Here is a 17,684-nt window from a genome sequence, read left to right as displayed (position 1 = left end):
CATGATGTGAGGGCTGCTAAGGCTCTTCGAAAACTACGCAGGCCAGTAGGCAGGAGAAGAGCTTCCTAGAGCATTGAAAACAAGAAAGGAACTGTCAAAATATAATTCCTTGTCCAGCAAAGCAATCTTTCAGGAAGGAAAGAAAAAAACAAGCCAACTAACAAACAAGTAAGACATTCTCAGAGGAAGGACACTAAGAATTTACTGTCAACAGACTTGCTCTATGAGAAACGCTAATGGAATTTCTTCAGGCTGAAGGGTAGTGAGATTACAAGGAAATTGGTGTTTAGGAAAGAAGGGTGAACTACATAAAGGGTTGGGAGTTGGGAATATAGAAAAAGACAATGTTTTCTCCGTCTTATGTCTTTTAAAGTAGCTATAACTGTTGGAAGTATAAGCTATATTGTCTGGTGAGAGTTTCTGTATATATAGATGTAATGCATTTGACAACAACAGCAGAAGGGAAATAGGGGAGGTAAAGGGACTTGTATCATTTCAATGCTTGCATGTCTCATCTGTTCTAATAAAATATTAATGGAGTAGATTTTGGAAAAGTTAGGTATATACACTGTAATTCATGGGGTAACTACTAAAAATATAATTAGAACATTTATATAAAAAGTCAGCTGATAAAATAACACTCAGGTAACTCCAAGTAAAGCAGGAAAATGGCCACAGGGATTAAAAACAGAGGGGACAAACAAAAAAGAAATCATAAATTTGCTGACCCGAATGCCATTATATATAATTATATTAATAAGTACATGAGGTGCAAACTTTCAGTGGTACTTCCTACAAGAGACATTATTTTAATATAAAGATGAGATAGGTTGAAAATAAGTAAATAGAAAACTATGTAGTGTGCAAACAGCAGGCATGAAAGACTTAAGTGGCAGAGAATAAACCTCAAGACAAATGGTATTATTAGAGAAAATAAGAGACACTTAATAATGATAAAATGGGACAGCTTATCAGGAAGACACAATAATTGTAAGTGATCCTAATAAAGTCTCAAAAATCATGGATTCATCAAATTAAAACAAAACAGACAATGCTGCAATCAGAGGAGGCTTTATCACCCTCCTCTCAGAAACTGATAGAACATCTAGACAAAGAAGCTGTGAAAGCCATAGAAAATAGTGAATGACATTATTAACAATTTTAATTTAATTGACATTTGTAGAGCACTCATCCAGCATGCATAGGCACATGGTAAATTTGCCAACATTGTAATATTGCAGTGTAAGAATTCTATAGTATGACTATACCAATTTTCAATAAGAAATCAAAGTAATCAGAAATCTGAGAAAATCCCAACGTCTTAAAATTCAACAACATACTTCTAATCAGGTCATGAGTCAGATAGGAATAAGAAAATATTTTAAAGTAAATGTCAGTGAAAATACAACACATCAAAAAATTTTGGGTAGAGCTAAAGGAGTTTGAGAGGAAAATTTACAGATTAAATACTCAGATGACAAGATCTAAATCTAACTATTGTTTCACTTAAGTTGAATGGAAAAAAGAGCAAAATAGAAACAAAGTAAATAGAAAGAAATCAATAATGATTAGAATTAACAAATTAGAAAAGAGGACATTATAGAAAATAAGCTAAGTCAAGACCTGGTTATTTAAACATCCAAAACATTGACAAGCCTCTAATTGGATAGATCAAGAAATTAAAGAACATAACCAGCAATATCAGCACTAAAAAGGGGTTACCAACACAGACCCCACCAACACTAAAAGAACAGTAAGACTGGAGAATACTATTAATAAGTTTTTGTCAACAAATTCTACAACCTATGTGAAATGAAACATTTTTTTGGATAATATCTTGCCAAAACTAAATCAAGAAGCATAGAAAATCTGTGTAGACTATAATCATTTAAAAATCTTTCCACAAATAAAAACAGTTCAGGCACAGACAACTTTACTGTTGAACCTCTCAAACATTATGTAAGAAATAATGCCAGTTGTATGTAAATGTTTTCAGAAAACAATGGAGAACACTTCTCATTTTATGAGCCAGCGTTATTTTAATTCTAAAGACATAGGTATTATGAAAAGAAGGCTTTGAAAAGAAAAGAAAGCTACATACCAACACCCCTCATGAACTTAGATCCAGAAATCTTTAACAAAATATTGAATCTAATGCAAAAATATGATGTATCACAACCAAGAAGGGTTTATTTCAGGACTATAAAGTTACTTTAGCACTCCAAAATCAATTAATATAGTTTTTCTCATTGATTAATAGTATACAGGAGAAATACTATATGATCATGTCAATAAGATGCAAGAAAAACATTTGATAACATTTAAATTCACGTTAAAACTCACAGCAAATAAGGAATCTTCAAATTGAAGAGTAATATGGAAAAAGCTAGAGGCGACATCATACTGAATGTTGAAAACTTACTGTTTTTGAAACAAAGTTTCCCACTTGTACTACTTCCATTTCAACATATTGCTGGAGGGCATAGTTACTGAATGTAGTAATACAAAGAAAAAAAGGGGATAAAGATAGAAATTGTGGGCCTCCCTGGTGATGCAAGGGGTTAAGCACAGCACTGTGAAGCTATCCGCAGCCTCTATAGCACGAGTTTGATCCCCAGCCAGCCAGGGAGCTACCTACATGGTGCAGCAGACCTCTCCTGACTCACCTGCTGCTCCTCACTTTGTTGCTGGTGAATCCTCTCACCCCCTGCACCTCTGGCCTGTACCCCAGTTCTTGCATGCATAAATAAATAAATCTTTAAAAAAATAAATTGAAGAAGTAAAGCTGTCCGTATTTGTAGATGATATTTATGTAGACAATTCCAGGACAGATAATCTTAAAAAAAAAAAAAAAAGAAAACCAAAAGCCCAAGTACTCTAGAACTAATAAATGCATTCTACAAGGTCAACAAGATACAGGATCAATATGCAAAAGTAAATAAATTGTATTATCATGTACTTGCAGCAAAACATTTGAAAATATTGAAGAAACAGTTACAAAATATTTAAAAACCTAGAAATAAATCTAAGAAAACACTTTCAAATCTCTATCAAATTACTGGAAGATTGCTAAAATTCTAAGAACTTAAAACAACAAAAGCAATGTTATAAAGAATAACATTGGAACACCTACCTCACAACTTAAGTTCTCAGCACTTAAGTTCACAACTTAAGTGTAAAGCTGTAGTAATGAAGACCGAGGTGAGATATTGGCAAAAGATAGATTGACAGATCAGTGTAAGAGATATACACAGTCCAGATTTACACCATATATATGTGGTCAACTGATGTGGTCAACAAGCAATTCAATAGGGAAGGCAAAATCTTTTCAACAAATGAGACTGAATCAGTTGGATAAATGTATGAAAAATGAAAACAGTGCTATTTGATATTACTGATTTGTATTTTTTCTCCTTCTTCTGTTGAGAAGTATCTTTAGTGATCTTTTCCCTTTTCATTGCTAATGTTGAAAATTTTTGTTCTCTCTTTTTCTCTCTCTCTCTCTCTCTCTCGTATAAATTTTGTTAACATCAACTCTTAATTCTCACTTGGATATTTGTTTTCTATTTAAAAAATTCTGCTTTTAGAATTAAAAAAATTTTTTTTTGCCTTAATTTGTTGTTGTTATCTAACTTCTGAAGACGTATGTTTGGCCTTTTGATTTTCATGCTTCATATTTTCCCATGTTATGTATAAGGTTATAAATTTCCCTTTAGTGTTGATTTAGCTGTACCCCCTGGGGTTTTTTTTTTTTTTTAAAGATTTATTTATTTATTTATACAAGCACTGGGTACAGTCAGAAGTGCAGGAGGGTGAGAGAATTCACCAGAGCCAGAGCGGGGAACAGAACAGGCAGACTGATGAAATACACTGCTGAGGGGAGCAGTGGGTGCAGCAGGAGAGGTCTGCGCGCCATGTGGGACCCTCGCTGGTGGCCTGAGATCCAACCGACACTGCAGGAGCTGTGGGCAGCTTTGCAGCCCAGCGCTCAACTGCTGCGCAACCAGGGGAGGATCCCCCCCCCCCGAGTTTTGATATGCGTTTTGATTACTTTTTTTTATTCAGTCAAATGTTTAAAATTTCCATTGCGATTTCCTGATTCTGTGTTTATTTTTTCTTAGTCAGTTTTCCAAAATGATTGTGGATCTATTTGTTTTGTAGTTCTACTTATTTTTTATATATTTTCCGGCTGTTATCAATCATATATACATTTTTAATTGTTAACTTCATAGGGAACAAAAAGTTACAAAACTTTCATTTATTATAAATTGGAAGGTAGATGTTGTTTTAATTTTTGACTTTTTCAAATTTTCTGTACATTTATGTTCTAGCTGTAGCTTTGTCAAAATTTTAATTCAGTCTGACAAGCTTCATCTTTTTTGTAATTTATTTATTCTACTTATATTTAATGACACTACTAATACATTTGGGTCTAAATCTGCCATCTTTTCATTAGTCTGACTTTTTTGTATTTTTATTTTATTTTATTATTTTTTTAATTTTTACATTTTATTTTTTTAATAAATTTTATTTTTATGTTCCCCATACAATTGCAACCCCCTTATTTTGACCCCAATCCCTCCCCTCCCCATGCTCCACCCCCCGTAGAGTGTCTCTGGTTCATAGTTGTTTGTTGATTTTGATTTTCACTTTCTTATAGTTACTCATTTTCCTGGTCCCTTATTTAAGTTTTCTAGATTCCTGCTATTTTTTTTTTTTTTTTTTTTAAGATTTGCTTATTTATACAAGAACCAGGGTAAAGGCCAGATGTGCGGGAGGGTGAGAGAATTCACCAGAGACAGAGTGGGGAACAGAACAGGCAGACTGACGAAATACACTGCTAAGGGGAGCAGTGGGCAACACAGGAGAGGTCTGCTGCGCCTTATGAGATTCTCGCTGGCCGGCCAGGATCGAACCTGCGCTGCAGAGGCTGAGCGGACAGCTTCACAATGCAGCGCTCAATGGCCTGCGCCACCAGGGAGACCCTGTATTTTTATTTTTAATCTCCTGTCTTGCCTTTGAGTTGGTTGAAGAGTATTTAAAATCCCCTGCCCCTTTTTGCATATACTCTTTTAATGACATACTTTTTTTAATGGTGTGTTTTGTTCTTTCAGTACTTCAGAGATGACAACCTACATACTCATTGGTGCTTTTACATTCTTCAACGTTATTTTCTCTGTACAAAATATTTTCTTCTAGATTCTGTATTTATGGATTCTTGCTGAAGCAGGTTTAGGGGCTGAGTAAGTCTGTTTTGGTTGTTTCTACTCTCATTCTGTTGCTTGTTTTTGTGTCCTTGGTTATCCTAGGTTATAATTTTATTACCTGCTCTTAATCTGTAGGACTCCTGAGAGCCTACATTGGGATGCTTTCTTCCAGAACTGCTTGTGCCTGCTTCTGCTCAGTGCCAGGGGATAATTTTAGCTTATTTCAAGGACATCCATTCAATGTGAAAATCATTGTTTCAGTCTACGACCTTTCTTCTATTCACACCTCAGTGCTTTTACTTTATAGCTTGCCATGCATCAATCTTAAGGAAAGTCCATTACTCTGTGCTGTCCAAGTCTGCAGTTCCCAGTCAACTGCAGGAAATGTCTTCATGGGAAGAGGGATTCCTTGGAAAACATCTGGTTCATCATTTTAAAAAAAAGTCACAGCACTGATTTATTGTGTTTACCTAATTTCATTAGGACTAGGATGTCAGACCATTACTGAGCCAGTCTTTTCAACCTGCTGCTGCAATAGAACAATGATGTTGGTCTTGTTATACAATCATCTTTTTGCTACATAAAGTGATGGAAGAAATAAGTGATGTGTATAATCTTCAACCATATATAAATTTTTAGTTGTGTAGTTATAGCTTTAGACTTGATTGAGTGTGCTGCCACATCATTATTTAATTTGCCATTTTATAGAAGACTACTTTAGATATTTGCATTTTCCTCATACGTTGACATTTTTCCAATTAGGATATCAGTTACTTTGAACTGAATTATGAGATGTGATGTTCAAGTATTTTTAAGATTTTTCTTTATTTTGACCCAAATACCATATTCTGTAGTAAGCAGTGTAAGACAAAATGACACTAAATATGTAAACATATAGTTGTCTAAAAACATAAATCAAGATGCACACATAATATAACCATCTCTATTTGATATCTACGAGAAAGTTTTAATCTGATTTAGAACTCTGGCTAAACAATCGGTCATAGTATAGAACAAAATAAAAAGTGTGAAATTAAAAATTAAAAATTTCGTTTTAGAAAAATGTGGGTCATTATCAATGATTCTTAGCAGGGGATGACTTTGTGCCTTAGGTGGTATTGGCACTGTCTGGAAACATTTTTGTTTGTCATGCTGGGTGAGAAGGAGGTAGCACCTAGTGGGTGGAAGCCAGGGATCTTGCTAAACATCTGTAAAGCGCAGTCAGACCCCTGGACAAAAAATGATCTGGTTCCTAATACCAACAGCGTTGAAATTGAGAAACCCTTCTCTGAATAGATTTATCCTTGTGATTTATTGAGATAATAGCAAATTTGATTAAGAATTGTGAGCAAAAAAAAAAAAAAATGGAGCTTCCATATGATCCAGCAATTCTACTCTCAGGTATCTACTTAAAGGACACAAAAACATTAAACTCCTATGTTTATTGCAGCACTATTTACAATAGGTAAGCTATGGAAACAACCCAAATGCCCAAAAATAGATGACTGTATCAAGAAGATGTGGTACATATATGCAATGGAATATTACTCAGCAGTCAAAAAAGATAAACTCATGCCATTTGCGGCAACATGGATGGAGCTTGAAGGGATCATGCTCAGTGAAATAAGCCAGAAAGAAAAAGAAAAATACTGGATGGTCTCACTCATAGCAGGAATTTAGAAAACCCAAATAAGGAATCAGGAAAAAGGCTAATTGTAATAAAGTAAAAATCAAAATCAACAAGCAACTACAAACCAGCGACACACTGCAGGGGGTAGGTTGTGGAGAAGGGAGTAGAATCAAAACAAGGTGGGTAGGAATTTTATGGGGACTGTAACCAAGATGAAAATGCATACATTGTGCAAAAATGAAAAATGACGTAAAAATAAATAAGTAATTTGAAAAAAATTGTGAGCAAAGACCCAATATTTGGACTGCACAGCAACTAAATAAATGAAGACAAAGCCAGTCTACATATGGTTGGGGATTTTTATTTATTTATTTTTTTTACTTGAAGTAACATTGCATAACAAAATTATATAAGTTTCAGGTTGAATGTCCCCATTTTAGACATGATTAAACAAGGTCAAGCTGAGGTTTTCAATATTTACGGTCATTCAGCAAGATGATATCATAGTGAAAAGTTCCTTTCTGAGAGGTGTTCGGCAGCTGTTGCCCCACAGCTGTCTGGACCAGGCTCCCTGTCTAGACCCCTTTCTGGGGAGCAGCATACCCCCTCCCGGGCGGAGACAAAGGGGCAGCCCCAACAAAACAACTCCTGCCTTTCCATTTCCTTCATTTCATCTTCTTTCTTGTCTCTCCCTGGACACAATGTTCTAAATCTGTCTAGTACTGTGAGAAAAAGTTACATGCCTCTGTTAAAATAGATCTTTCCTACCTTTCTCTGACAGTTATAAAAAAAACCCACACTGTCTTTTTAGTTTTCTAAAACTCTGTGATGTTTAACTCTAAAAAGAAATTTGAAATGCAGTTTACTTGAAAGGGCTCCTCTAAGGAATGCATTTCATTATGTCCAGTTGAACAGTACTCCTATACAGAGCTCTGCAAGAGACGGCCTTCCTTTCGAATTTAAATGTAACATGGACATTAACTTGAATCGATGAGAAATTTCTGCCTCTGCAATTGCGCATTCTTCTTAGAGAATCTTCCGTCGGCATCTATGATTATTTATAGACTGTGTATTTGAGTCTGATCTTTTATAAGAAATGAGAACCGGGATCTACCTTATGTTCACTTATTTTCATTTTTAAAGACACGGCTTTTAAAAAGATACATACATATAGTCTCAGTTTTACACTGATTCTCATTCTATCTCCGTTTCTTCTAGGCACTGGCACATCTTCACTTGATAGAATATGTCGGAGAACAGACTGCTTTGCTAATAAAGGTACATTAAATGCTGCAATATTATGTGCTCCAGATACTGTTTCTTTGATTTAAAAAAAAAAAAAAAAACTGGCAAGAATAGGTCACATTAATTATGTAAAAAAGTACAGCAGGGAACCTATTTTATCCCGTGTAGCCTACAGATGAAGGAAGACTTTTCCCAAAGAATATATAATTATCCATGCCTGCAGTTTTGCTATTAGCCTTTAGTTAAAACCTGTCCCAAAAGGAGAGCAACAGAGACACCAGTCTGAGCTAGCGAGTGCAGTGGAGGCCCCGCTCCCGGGCTCAGCTCCCGGGCTCAACTCCAAGGCCAGGCTGGTGTCACCTGTGTCTGCCCAACCAGACAGAGTCAGGAACAGGTGTCACTCTGCTCCGCTCTGCTGCCTGGTTGGCACGAGTGTGCCTGGGAATCGCTCCCCTTAGATATTTGTGTACCTGTGGAGGCTTCAATAGGGTCTGGAAAGCCCAGGCTGGTCCCCTTGGCATGCTGGGTCTGCCTTGGTCTCCTTAGGGGTCTGACAAAAGACCCACAGTCCTGCAGTCCCTTCCTAAACTCCCCCATAGACCCTCCATGGGGGAGATTTAGCAGCGCATCTGCCATACATGGTGTCTCATGACCCCTTCCAGATGGTCCCCGAGGACCGGCGCCTCGCGGCTGCCATCGCCCTCATCATCTGGGTCTCAGCCATCGCGTCGTCCCTGATCGACAACATCCCGTTCACGGCGACAATGGTGAGTGGCACATCTCCTCCGGGTGATGAGGTCCCGCTTTTGTCCTGCACACAATTTGGGCTCACCAGAGGATGAGCAAATGGACCCCACCCCTTTGCTGCACTCCCAGGTTTAGAGACAGCTGCGCTGCAGGCCCCGGGCTGAGGGGCAGGCTGGTGCCCAGGGCCCGCAGCTTGGGCGTGGCTTGTCCTGGACTGACTGGTGGTTGCAGGGTGAGCCTGACTGAGGGCTGCCATCCATCATGGAATGTTTTTTCATGATTGCTATTATTGTTTTAAACTGGGAGACACCAAACAATAAAGACTGGTCGAAGGCGTTCATCCTCCATGCCCCTTGAGGCAGAAACCCTTCTGGGCAGCCCGCGTGGTTCTGGTGCCTGGCCTGAGCAGGGTTTTGACTTCTCTGTGTGGTCCTGGCCCCAGCCAAGATTGGGAATACACAGTAGAGGCCTTTTGCAGCACTGATGAGCCCCATTCCTGCGGTATCTTCAGACACCACAGCCGCTCAGTGTAGGTCTGGAGTGTGAATTCCTGGCATACCAAAGGAAAGGCGGGGATGGGGGTTTGCCCAAGGCAGCCTGGCTCCTGTCTCAGACAGCTGGCCTGTGAGAACCCTCTTCAGGCTGGTCTCTACCTGGGAAGGAGTTTTTTCTGTTGTGACTGTGAGGGCAGCCGCCATCAGCTGGCCCCTAAAGGAACAGAGCAGGGAAGCTGGCGGCGAGGAGGAGGGAGGCCAACACTAGTGCTTCTTTCTCACGCAGGGCCTCAGGCTGACCTGGGACTGTCACTCACCCATCGCCCGGCTTCACTGTGTCTGTCCAGGGTGACTCAAGTTCCCTTGCTATTGTTTCGTGGTCTGGTTTTGGTCATTCTGAACAAATTCTCTGGCTGTTCTTTTTTATCTCATGAAGTACTGAATTGGAGAGGGAGGGCGAATGCTGTCGAGTGCCCGCGGGCAATGTCCTCACTGTGGCTGGAGCCTGGATATCTGGGGCAGCGTCACCTCTCAGGCCAGTGGAGGTGGCTGGGCCTGTGTTCCCGGGATGCTGGTCAGCTGGCACTTGTGTCCCATTCTCACTCAGGTGAAATTGTTTCTATAGAATCCACAGGACCTGTCACTCTGCCCCGAGCTTACCCTGTCACACTCTCCTCCAAATTCTCCAAGTCTGCCTTTCTTGCAGGGGAGTTGATGGAAGAGCCTGTGTCACCTGTCTTTTCAAGATGCAAAGGGGGTGGGGAGAGTGAATTTCTTCCACCTTCTGCCTTGGAACAGAGTGTGCTCCTTGGAACAAGGAGCTCCTGAAACAGAGCTCCTTGAAGCTTCCTTCAGTGGCCCCTAAATGCCTTCTCCTCCTCAGCACTTCTTGTATTCCTGAGCAAGGTCTTGCTTGAACTCTGAGGTCCCGGGTACTTTGCACTCGACTCAGTGGAGGCTGAGTGACTGTTAGGATGCTCTGGAGCTTCAGTCTCTGATTTGCATTCGTGTCTTTATTCTCCAGCATGTGCCTGGCACCAAGAAGGTATTTAGCAAGTGTTTGCAAAAGAATTGGAAATAATAGATGCAGTAGATGAATTTTCCCTAAGGAATGTTTCCCTCATGTCACTCTTAGCTCTCATCCTCTCTGGACCTGTTACTGTTTGTAGGGAGGGAAATTGTACCCCCAGTGTCCTCAGGGTCACAGACAATGTTGTTACCTAGCAAGGGCTTGCTGCCTGACTGACAAAGAAGCCAATACTATGACATGGGCTTTTGAGGAGAGATAGAATTTATTGTGAAATCAACTGGAAAGGACAGAGACAAGGCTCAAATCTGTCTCCCTGATCTGGGGGCCAAGATTGTTTTATAGGAGTAGAGGAAGTTATGGACTTGGGAATTTAATTGGTCAGGCATGAGCTGGTTCCTATAGGAACGTCTCCTCCAGGTAACCTGACCCTTCCTGTTGAGGAACCTTCTACCCCTAAATGCAGTCCAGCTACTCTGTGGGTTTTATGTTGGTGAGAGTCCCACATGTTTAACTTTATTCTTTTCCTGAAATGAACAGGAAACCCGAGAATATTCTGTGGAAATATTATTGGGTCAATAAAGAGGTAGACTTGCTTAGGACACAGCTCTGGCCAAAGCCATTGGCCAGCTCAACAAGACATTCATGGAAATTTAACGGGTAAGAAAACTTGATAAAAAAGTGTCAGGGAGGGTCTCCTTGTTGGTGCAAGGGGTTAAGCACCACACTATGAGGCAATCAGAAACCTCTGCAGCACGAGTTCAATCCCTGACCGGCCAGGGAGCAACCCACATGGCGCAGCAGACCTCTCCTGTCTTGCCCACTGCTCCCCTCCGCAGTGTATTTCAGTCCGTCTGCCTGTTCCGCTCCCCACTCTGTCTCTGGTGAATCCTCTCACCCCCTGCATCTCTGGCCTGTACCCCAGCTCTTGTATGCATAAATAAATAAATATTTTAAAAAAAGGTGTCAGAGAGCTGAAAGATGTGGTCACCATTTCTAACAACCACAAGTGCTGTCAAACCAAACACACACAGTGGGTCTCATGGAGAGACTGAGGCAGTGTATTCTGATGAGGTTGTGAGGGGTCCACTCAGAATGCTTTCATTGGAAAATTTGGGCATCATTCCAAGGAAGTGAGTTTGAGACAAAACCTCTTCTTGGGCCATGTCTTTTTCCCAAAGTGTGTCTTTAATTTGGAGGTGTTGCTCTTCCATGCATCCTGTCCTCTGGGAGCCAAGAGCTGCAGGTAGGAAGCCTGTTCACATTTTTCCTGCTATTTCTCTTCTTTCATGGTTTGAGAACAACACCACATGATTCAGGAACTGCCAGAGACTTAGCTAATAACTGACAGGATCATGTTATTGAATTTTTGCTTATCTCACAGTGTTCAGAGTGGAAGGGACTAGATCGTAGATGGGTTTATCTCTCCAAGTCAGCTGGACAGGGCTTTAGTGAAAATCCTGACATAAGCCACACAGCCCTTAGGAGAGTACCCCAGGGCTTTTGGGGATTATATTTACACTTTGAAGTTTTCCCTATCCCTCTGTGTTGGGCCCGCCTCTTCATTTTGACCTTTTCTTATCTTCAGAGATGACATAATGAAGCCATATTTCACATCATGAGACTGTTTTAATATTGATATTTCATCAGTGTCTAGTGATCTCAGAACAGATGGGGAGAGTCTGAGCAGGAAGCTTCACTCATGCGCCAGGGCTAATTCCTCACTTCCTTGGGGCAGAAGCGCCCAAGGGGTGAGGCCGTGGGAGCACTAGAGGTCTTGGTTGATGGCTCCCCATCAACAGGTATGGAAACATTTCGGTGACAAGTACTTCCATCCAGGGAAATGCCTTTGACATCCGCCTCCTCTCCTTTCTCTTCCCCCTTCTACAGTTGACAGGGAGCTGTGGCCACAGCTGAACCCAGACCTGCTTTTGTGGGCGCTGTGCATAGACCTATGTGTGCTGCCCCCCAAATTGTGTCGGAAACCTGAAATCCATTGCTAATGACTGAGAACTCCCTGGCAGTCCTTCTCCATTTAAACCTTATCTTTTCCAGCCTCATTTGCTTGAGCAGGAAGAATTCTTAGGCAATTTTCAAGTTAAAATGTGATTATTCCTGTCCTGGATGTTGAATTCAAAGGCTGGTAATTTATGCACATAATTTTGTGGGTTTTCTCCACTGACTTCTCGATACTCATCATTATCTGTGTTATCATTCAGCCTCTGTGTGCAAGTCATTTTTTTAAAAGACTGGTTTCTTCTTCATCTTCCTCCTCCTGATTACCTTGCTGGGCCCTGCTACCACATACCCTCCAGGAGGTGCTGAGACAGAGAGCAGCCTATTATCACCCCTGGCATGGGAACCCCTAGTTCAGAATGGCAAGAGTCAAGCAATTCCCATCCACTTTTGCTTTTTTAACTTAATCTCATTTTGCCTTAACTCATCTTTTCCTTATACTCTCAGGAGCAAAGTAATATGGAGAGTCGCTAGGTCCAGTGGGCTGTGCTTCGTTTTAATAACATGAACACATTTAGAAATTGACAGCTTGGGTTCTGGAGGAGGAGGACTTGGGCTTGAATCCCAGCTTTACCACCGTGTAAGCAAAGAAAGCGCTAGCCTTATAGAAGCAGACACACAGCAGCCTGGAGCCTCCCTCAGCCAACCTTCGCTTGGAGGGCTCCTGTAGTGCATTAACTGCAGGCTCACAGGTTGTGTGGATGCAAATCTGCCTAAGAGGTGGGTGCATAGCTCTCAGGAGAACCTCCTTTTTGGCATGGGGAGCAGCCTTGGAAGGGTCCTGCAGTACAGGGTGAGGGTCGTCCATGTCTCAAGCCTTCCATAGTTGGGGACTGGCCTCTACACCACTCAGCACCTCAGGGAGCTGTGGCACATTTATTTATCTTTTTTTTTAAGATTTATTTATGCAAACAAGAACTGGGGTACAGGCCAGAGGTGCGGGGGGTGAGAGAATTCACCAGAGACAGAGTGGGGAGCAGAACAGGCAGATTGACTGAAATACACTGCTGAGGGGAGCAGCGGGCGAGTCAGGAAAGGTCTGCTGTGCCATGTGGGTAGCTCCCTGGCCAGGGATTGAACTCATGCTGCAGTGGCTGCGGACAGTTTCATAGGCTGCGTCCTAAACCCTTGTGCCACCACTGTGGCACATTTAGAAGACCAGCTGCCCAAGTGAGTAATCGTGACATGTCCCACAGACAGAGGACAGCAAACAGACCTGGGAGGGCCCATTAACAGAAGACTACTGGACAGTTCTCTAGGTTTGAGTGTCCAAGGGTAAGAGCTTTGCCTGGGGTAGTTGGCAGGTATTAACAGCAGGCAGACAGCAGCAAGAGTGTAAGGCATAGGCAGATGCATAGTGACCCCAGTGATGGGTGTAGCGGGACTACAGGTATGATGGAGACAAGGTGGACAGGTGTGGTGGGTGCAAGGGGACAGGGAGAGGAGGTGTCCTGGATTACTGGGAGGACAGGTAGGTACAGAAGGGAGACAGGTGAAGTGAGTGCAGAGGGAGGGCAGGTAAGATGGGTGTGTATGTTGGTACATTTGATGGGTTCTAAAGACCCCAAGGCAGTGCTCATTTCTTCATTTTTTTTTTTTTGTTCTTCTGCCCCTCGGTCCTGCTCATTTCAATGTCCTCTCTTCAGGTTTGCTGATTCTTTTTTTCTGTCTGCTCTTAAACTCCTCTTTCATTTCAGTTATTGTGCTTTTTAGCTCTAGAATTCTGTTTGATTCTTTTTAAATTTATTTTTATAACTGATATTCTCATTTGGTTTGTATATCATCTTCCTGATTTTATTTAGCTGTTTGTAGTTTTCTTTAACTCATTGAACTTATGTAAGATAGCTGATTTAATCTTTTGTTTTTTTTTAAGGATTTATTTATTTATGCAGAACTGGGGTACAGGCCAGAGGTGTGGATGGTGAGAGGATCCACCAGAGACAGAGTGGGGAACAGAATAGGCAGACTGACTGAAATATACTGCTGAGGGGAGCAGCGGGCGAGACAGGAGAGGTCTGCTATGCCATGTGGGTAGCTCCCTGGACAGCCAGGGATGAAACTCATGCTGCAGGTGCTGCAGACAGCTTCACAGTGCTGCGCTCAACCCCTTGCACCACCAGGGAGGCCCAGACTGATAACTCTTTTGTTTGGACTTCAGGGATAGATTCTGTCAAATTCTTTTCTCCCACTGTGACTGGGCCACACTTTCCTTATTTCTTTGCGTGTTTCGTATTTTTGTTGTTGTTGACAATGAGGCATTTTGAGTATTATGTTGTGGTAATTCTGGAAATCTGTTTCTCTCACTCCTTGGAGATTGTTAAATTTTTCCTTTTGAAGGCTGGAGTCATCATTTATGACTTTTTCAGAATTTTCTTTTGCAAAGTTTATATTCCTTGTTGTATGTGTTGTTGAAGTTTCTCTTTCATTTTTTTCTACAGTCAACCAGTATCTTGAAAAAAGATAACCCTAAGTGTTTAGCTCCCCAAATGGGGTGGGGGTGGGGAGAAAAGTACTGTCTTTTTAAATCCTCTGAAGCTGGTGCTTCAGCACTTGGGGATAGAAACAGTGACCAGATTCTATGCTAGCCTCTAGGTGACCAAAAGCAAAGATTAGCAATCAATACATGGAACCCTGGCTTTTGGAGGACAAGGTCCATATCATCTACCGTGGTAGCTGCAAGTTGCACCCTAAATGGAGCCTGCTGCCCTCAGGACACTGCCACAGGGCTGGGAGATGGAGAATGGCAGGCACTGCAAGAAGGCCAAAATTTGTCAAAAATTAACGGTCTCTTTATTAATCCCTGCTGATTCAGGAAGGCTCGGTTATACTCCAGACTTCTGATAAAGTTATTGCGATGGGTTGAATTGTATCTTGACTAAAGATTTGTTGAACTGTTACCCACAAATCCCTCAGAATGTGACCTTGCTTGAGATCATGTTAAACTTAGGGTTGGTCCTGGTCCAGTGTGACTGGTGTCCTTAGAAAAAAAGGGGAATTTGGACACAGAGGCAAGCATGCAAAGAAGGAAGGCATTGTGAAGACATGTGGGGAGAAGACCCCCATGTGACTGGAGTGATGTGTCCTAAGCCAAGGAACACCGAGGACCGCCGGTGACACAGGGTGCTAGAAGCGGCAAGAAGGATCCTTCTGTCGAGCAATCAGCAAGAACATGGCCACGCGTGGTTCCAGACTTCCAGTTTTCAGGACTGTGAGATAATATATTTGGGTTGCTTCAGGCCATCCAGTATTTGGCACTTTGTCACAGCTGTCCTAGAAAATGTATACTTCAGACAGTTCCCCACAGCTCGGTGACTGTGTAGGTCAGGTTCGGGGTGACTGCACGCAGGGCTCAGAAAAGCAGCTTAGCACGGTGCCCCTCGTGTGGTTTGGGTTCAGAGAACTGACTTGGCCACTCACGAGACCTCCTCCTCTCCCCACCTCCTTCTCCTCATCTTGTCAGGAACAAGCTCACTGAGGGACTTTTGAGGATTCAAAAGATGATACATGTATGAAGTTAGTGTGGGCTGTGGCCATTGCGGGACTCGTGAATGCAGGTGAGATAGTTGTGCCCCCAAGCCCTGGCGGGCATCTTCACAGCCTTACCTCCTTTATGAGCCACAGCAGCAGCTAGGAGAGCTGAGAAGGACAAGCTGTGTCTGGAAACCAAGACAGCAATGGACCAAAACTCACAGTATTGTGGATTCTAGAGCTCCCTTGGGGCTCCTTTTGAATAACCCGTGCTCTTTACCATTTGCTGAAAAAGTGATTTGGATTTTGCAAGTCAGTCAAGTCCCGCGGATGTGGTGTCAGCGTCCTCTCCCTCCACAGATCCCCGTGCTCCTCAACCTGAGCCAGGACCCTGAGGTCAGCCTGCCTGTGCCGCCGCTCATGTATGCCCTGGCCCTCGGTGCCTGCCTGGGAGGTAAGGGGGTGCTGATGCATGGTTGGGGGTGTGTGTGTCGGATAGAAAGTACATTAAGGAGAATGTAGATATTTCCTGAGTGAAAACCCATCTTCAACTTTGACTGGAGGGATTCTGGAATTATTCAGTTCCTTTGTAAAACCTGTCACTTTCCACAGTACAGATGGCCCCTGACGTTCCAAGCCCTGGCTGAGGATGGTCATTATTATCATTATTATTATCATTATTCTTATTTTCTTAGTTTTATTTTTTAATTTTTTAATTAATTTTTAATATATTTTTTACATCATTGTTCATTTTTAAACAATGTTTGCTTTACTGACTCCTCCCGGCTACTGTGCTCCACACCACACCTTGCCGAGTGGCTTATGATTAGAAGTAGACTCTGACTCAGGTGCTGTCCTCAGCTGCAGCTCCTTCTTGCCTCTCCCTAAGGAATGGGGCAAGGGTGGGGGTGCAGCAAATGGTGCACTCAAAGGCAGAGACTGTAACCTGTGAGAAAGAAGACAGATTGAAAAATAATATTTGTTTCAAGGGAGGTGTCATCCTTGGAGAAATTGAAAAGTGAATTAGAGAAAGTGTCAGGAGGGACTAACCTCTGGTGAGCAAATATAGGGCTGCAGACGTGATGGTCTCAGAGGGAGCTGTGTAGAGTGCCTCTCACACTTAGGAGCCTAATCCCCTTCGGGAACACAAGAGGATTGTGAGATCCTTAGATAAATACATCAGATGCATCTTAAGTTTTTATTCTTACATCCAGGCACTCTTAGATAACCCAGCTTTCTTTGTTCTTCGCTTGATGTCTAGCTATTCAATCAATAACTTTCTGGTTAGTCCATCTCCTTGTTTGTAAAGAGGATTAATGTCATCCTGTGAAATGTCTATGACTTTAGAGACGGTTAATTCACCTAGTTCAGCAATGAGACCTCCAGCTTACGAGACTGCAGACCTGTTCAAATGACCCCCATTAAGAACCAGCCTTGGGAAAAGCATTCACTGCATTCTTAGCTTCCTTTAACACTGGTGATAGAAACGGAATCCAAAGACCTGGAAATGCATCCTCTGGGGGGGATTTTGTTCATTCAGCCTCCATAAGCATCTCTTAGTACCTGACGGTGTGGTCTTGAGTGGGGGAGACCGTCTCTGAGCTAAGGTTACCCCAGAGGCAGAGGCGTCCTCACATGGCCATCTACGGCGATGACACATATATTCCCACCAATGGTGCAGTGGGGATCCTCTTTCTCTGTATCCTCTCCAACGCTTGTTGGGGTGTCTTTAATGTCAGTTTTAACCAGTTCTAAGTGTCCAGTTCAGTGGCATTCAGTGCATTCACATTGTTTCGCAACCATCCCCACCATCTTTGGAACTTTTTTATCATCCCAAACTGAAAGTTCGA

At 42.0% G+C, this 17,684-nt stretch overlaps 1 protein-coding gene across 2 annotated transcripts in view; it reads left to right on the top strand.

Moving 5' to 3' along the window:
• The window catches only part of OCA2 (OCA2 melanosomal transmembrane protein), a 180,628-nt gene that overhangs the window by 106,497 nt on the left and 56,447 nt on the right, over positions 1-17,684 (top strand). For both annotated transcript variants that reach the window (XM_037510125.2, XM_037510124.2), the window contains exons 20-22: positions 8,056-8,115; positions 8,745-8,849; positions 16,195-16,288. In XM_037510125.2, the coding sequence (XP_037366022.1) occupies positions 8,056-8,115; positions 8,745-8,849; positions 16,195-16,288 (259 nt within the window). The remainder of the gene's footprint in view (positions 1-8,055; positions 8,116-8,744; positions 8,850-16,194; positions 16,289-17,684) is intronic.

The sequence above is a fragment of the Talpa occidentalis genome, unplaced genomic scaffold (genome assembly GCF_014898055.3).
Source record: "Talpa occidentalis isolate TD23 unplaced genomic scaffold, MPIMG_talOcc4v2.1 talOcc4.14, whole genome shotgun sequence".
NCBI classification, from domain to species: Eukaryota; Metazoa; Chordata; class Mammalia; order Eulipotyphla; family Talpidae; genus Talpa; species Talpa occidentalis.
This window is presented reverse-complemented; position numbering and strand designations above follow the sequence as displayed.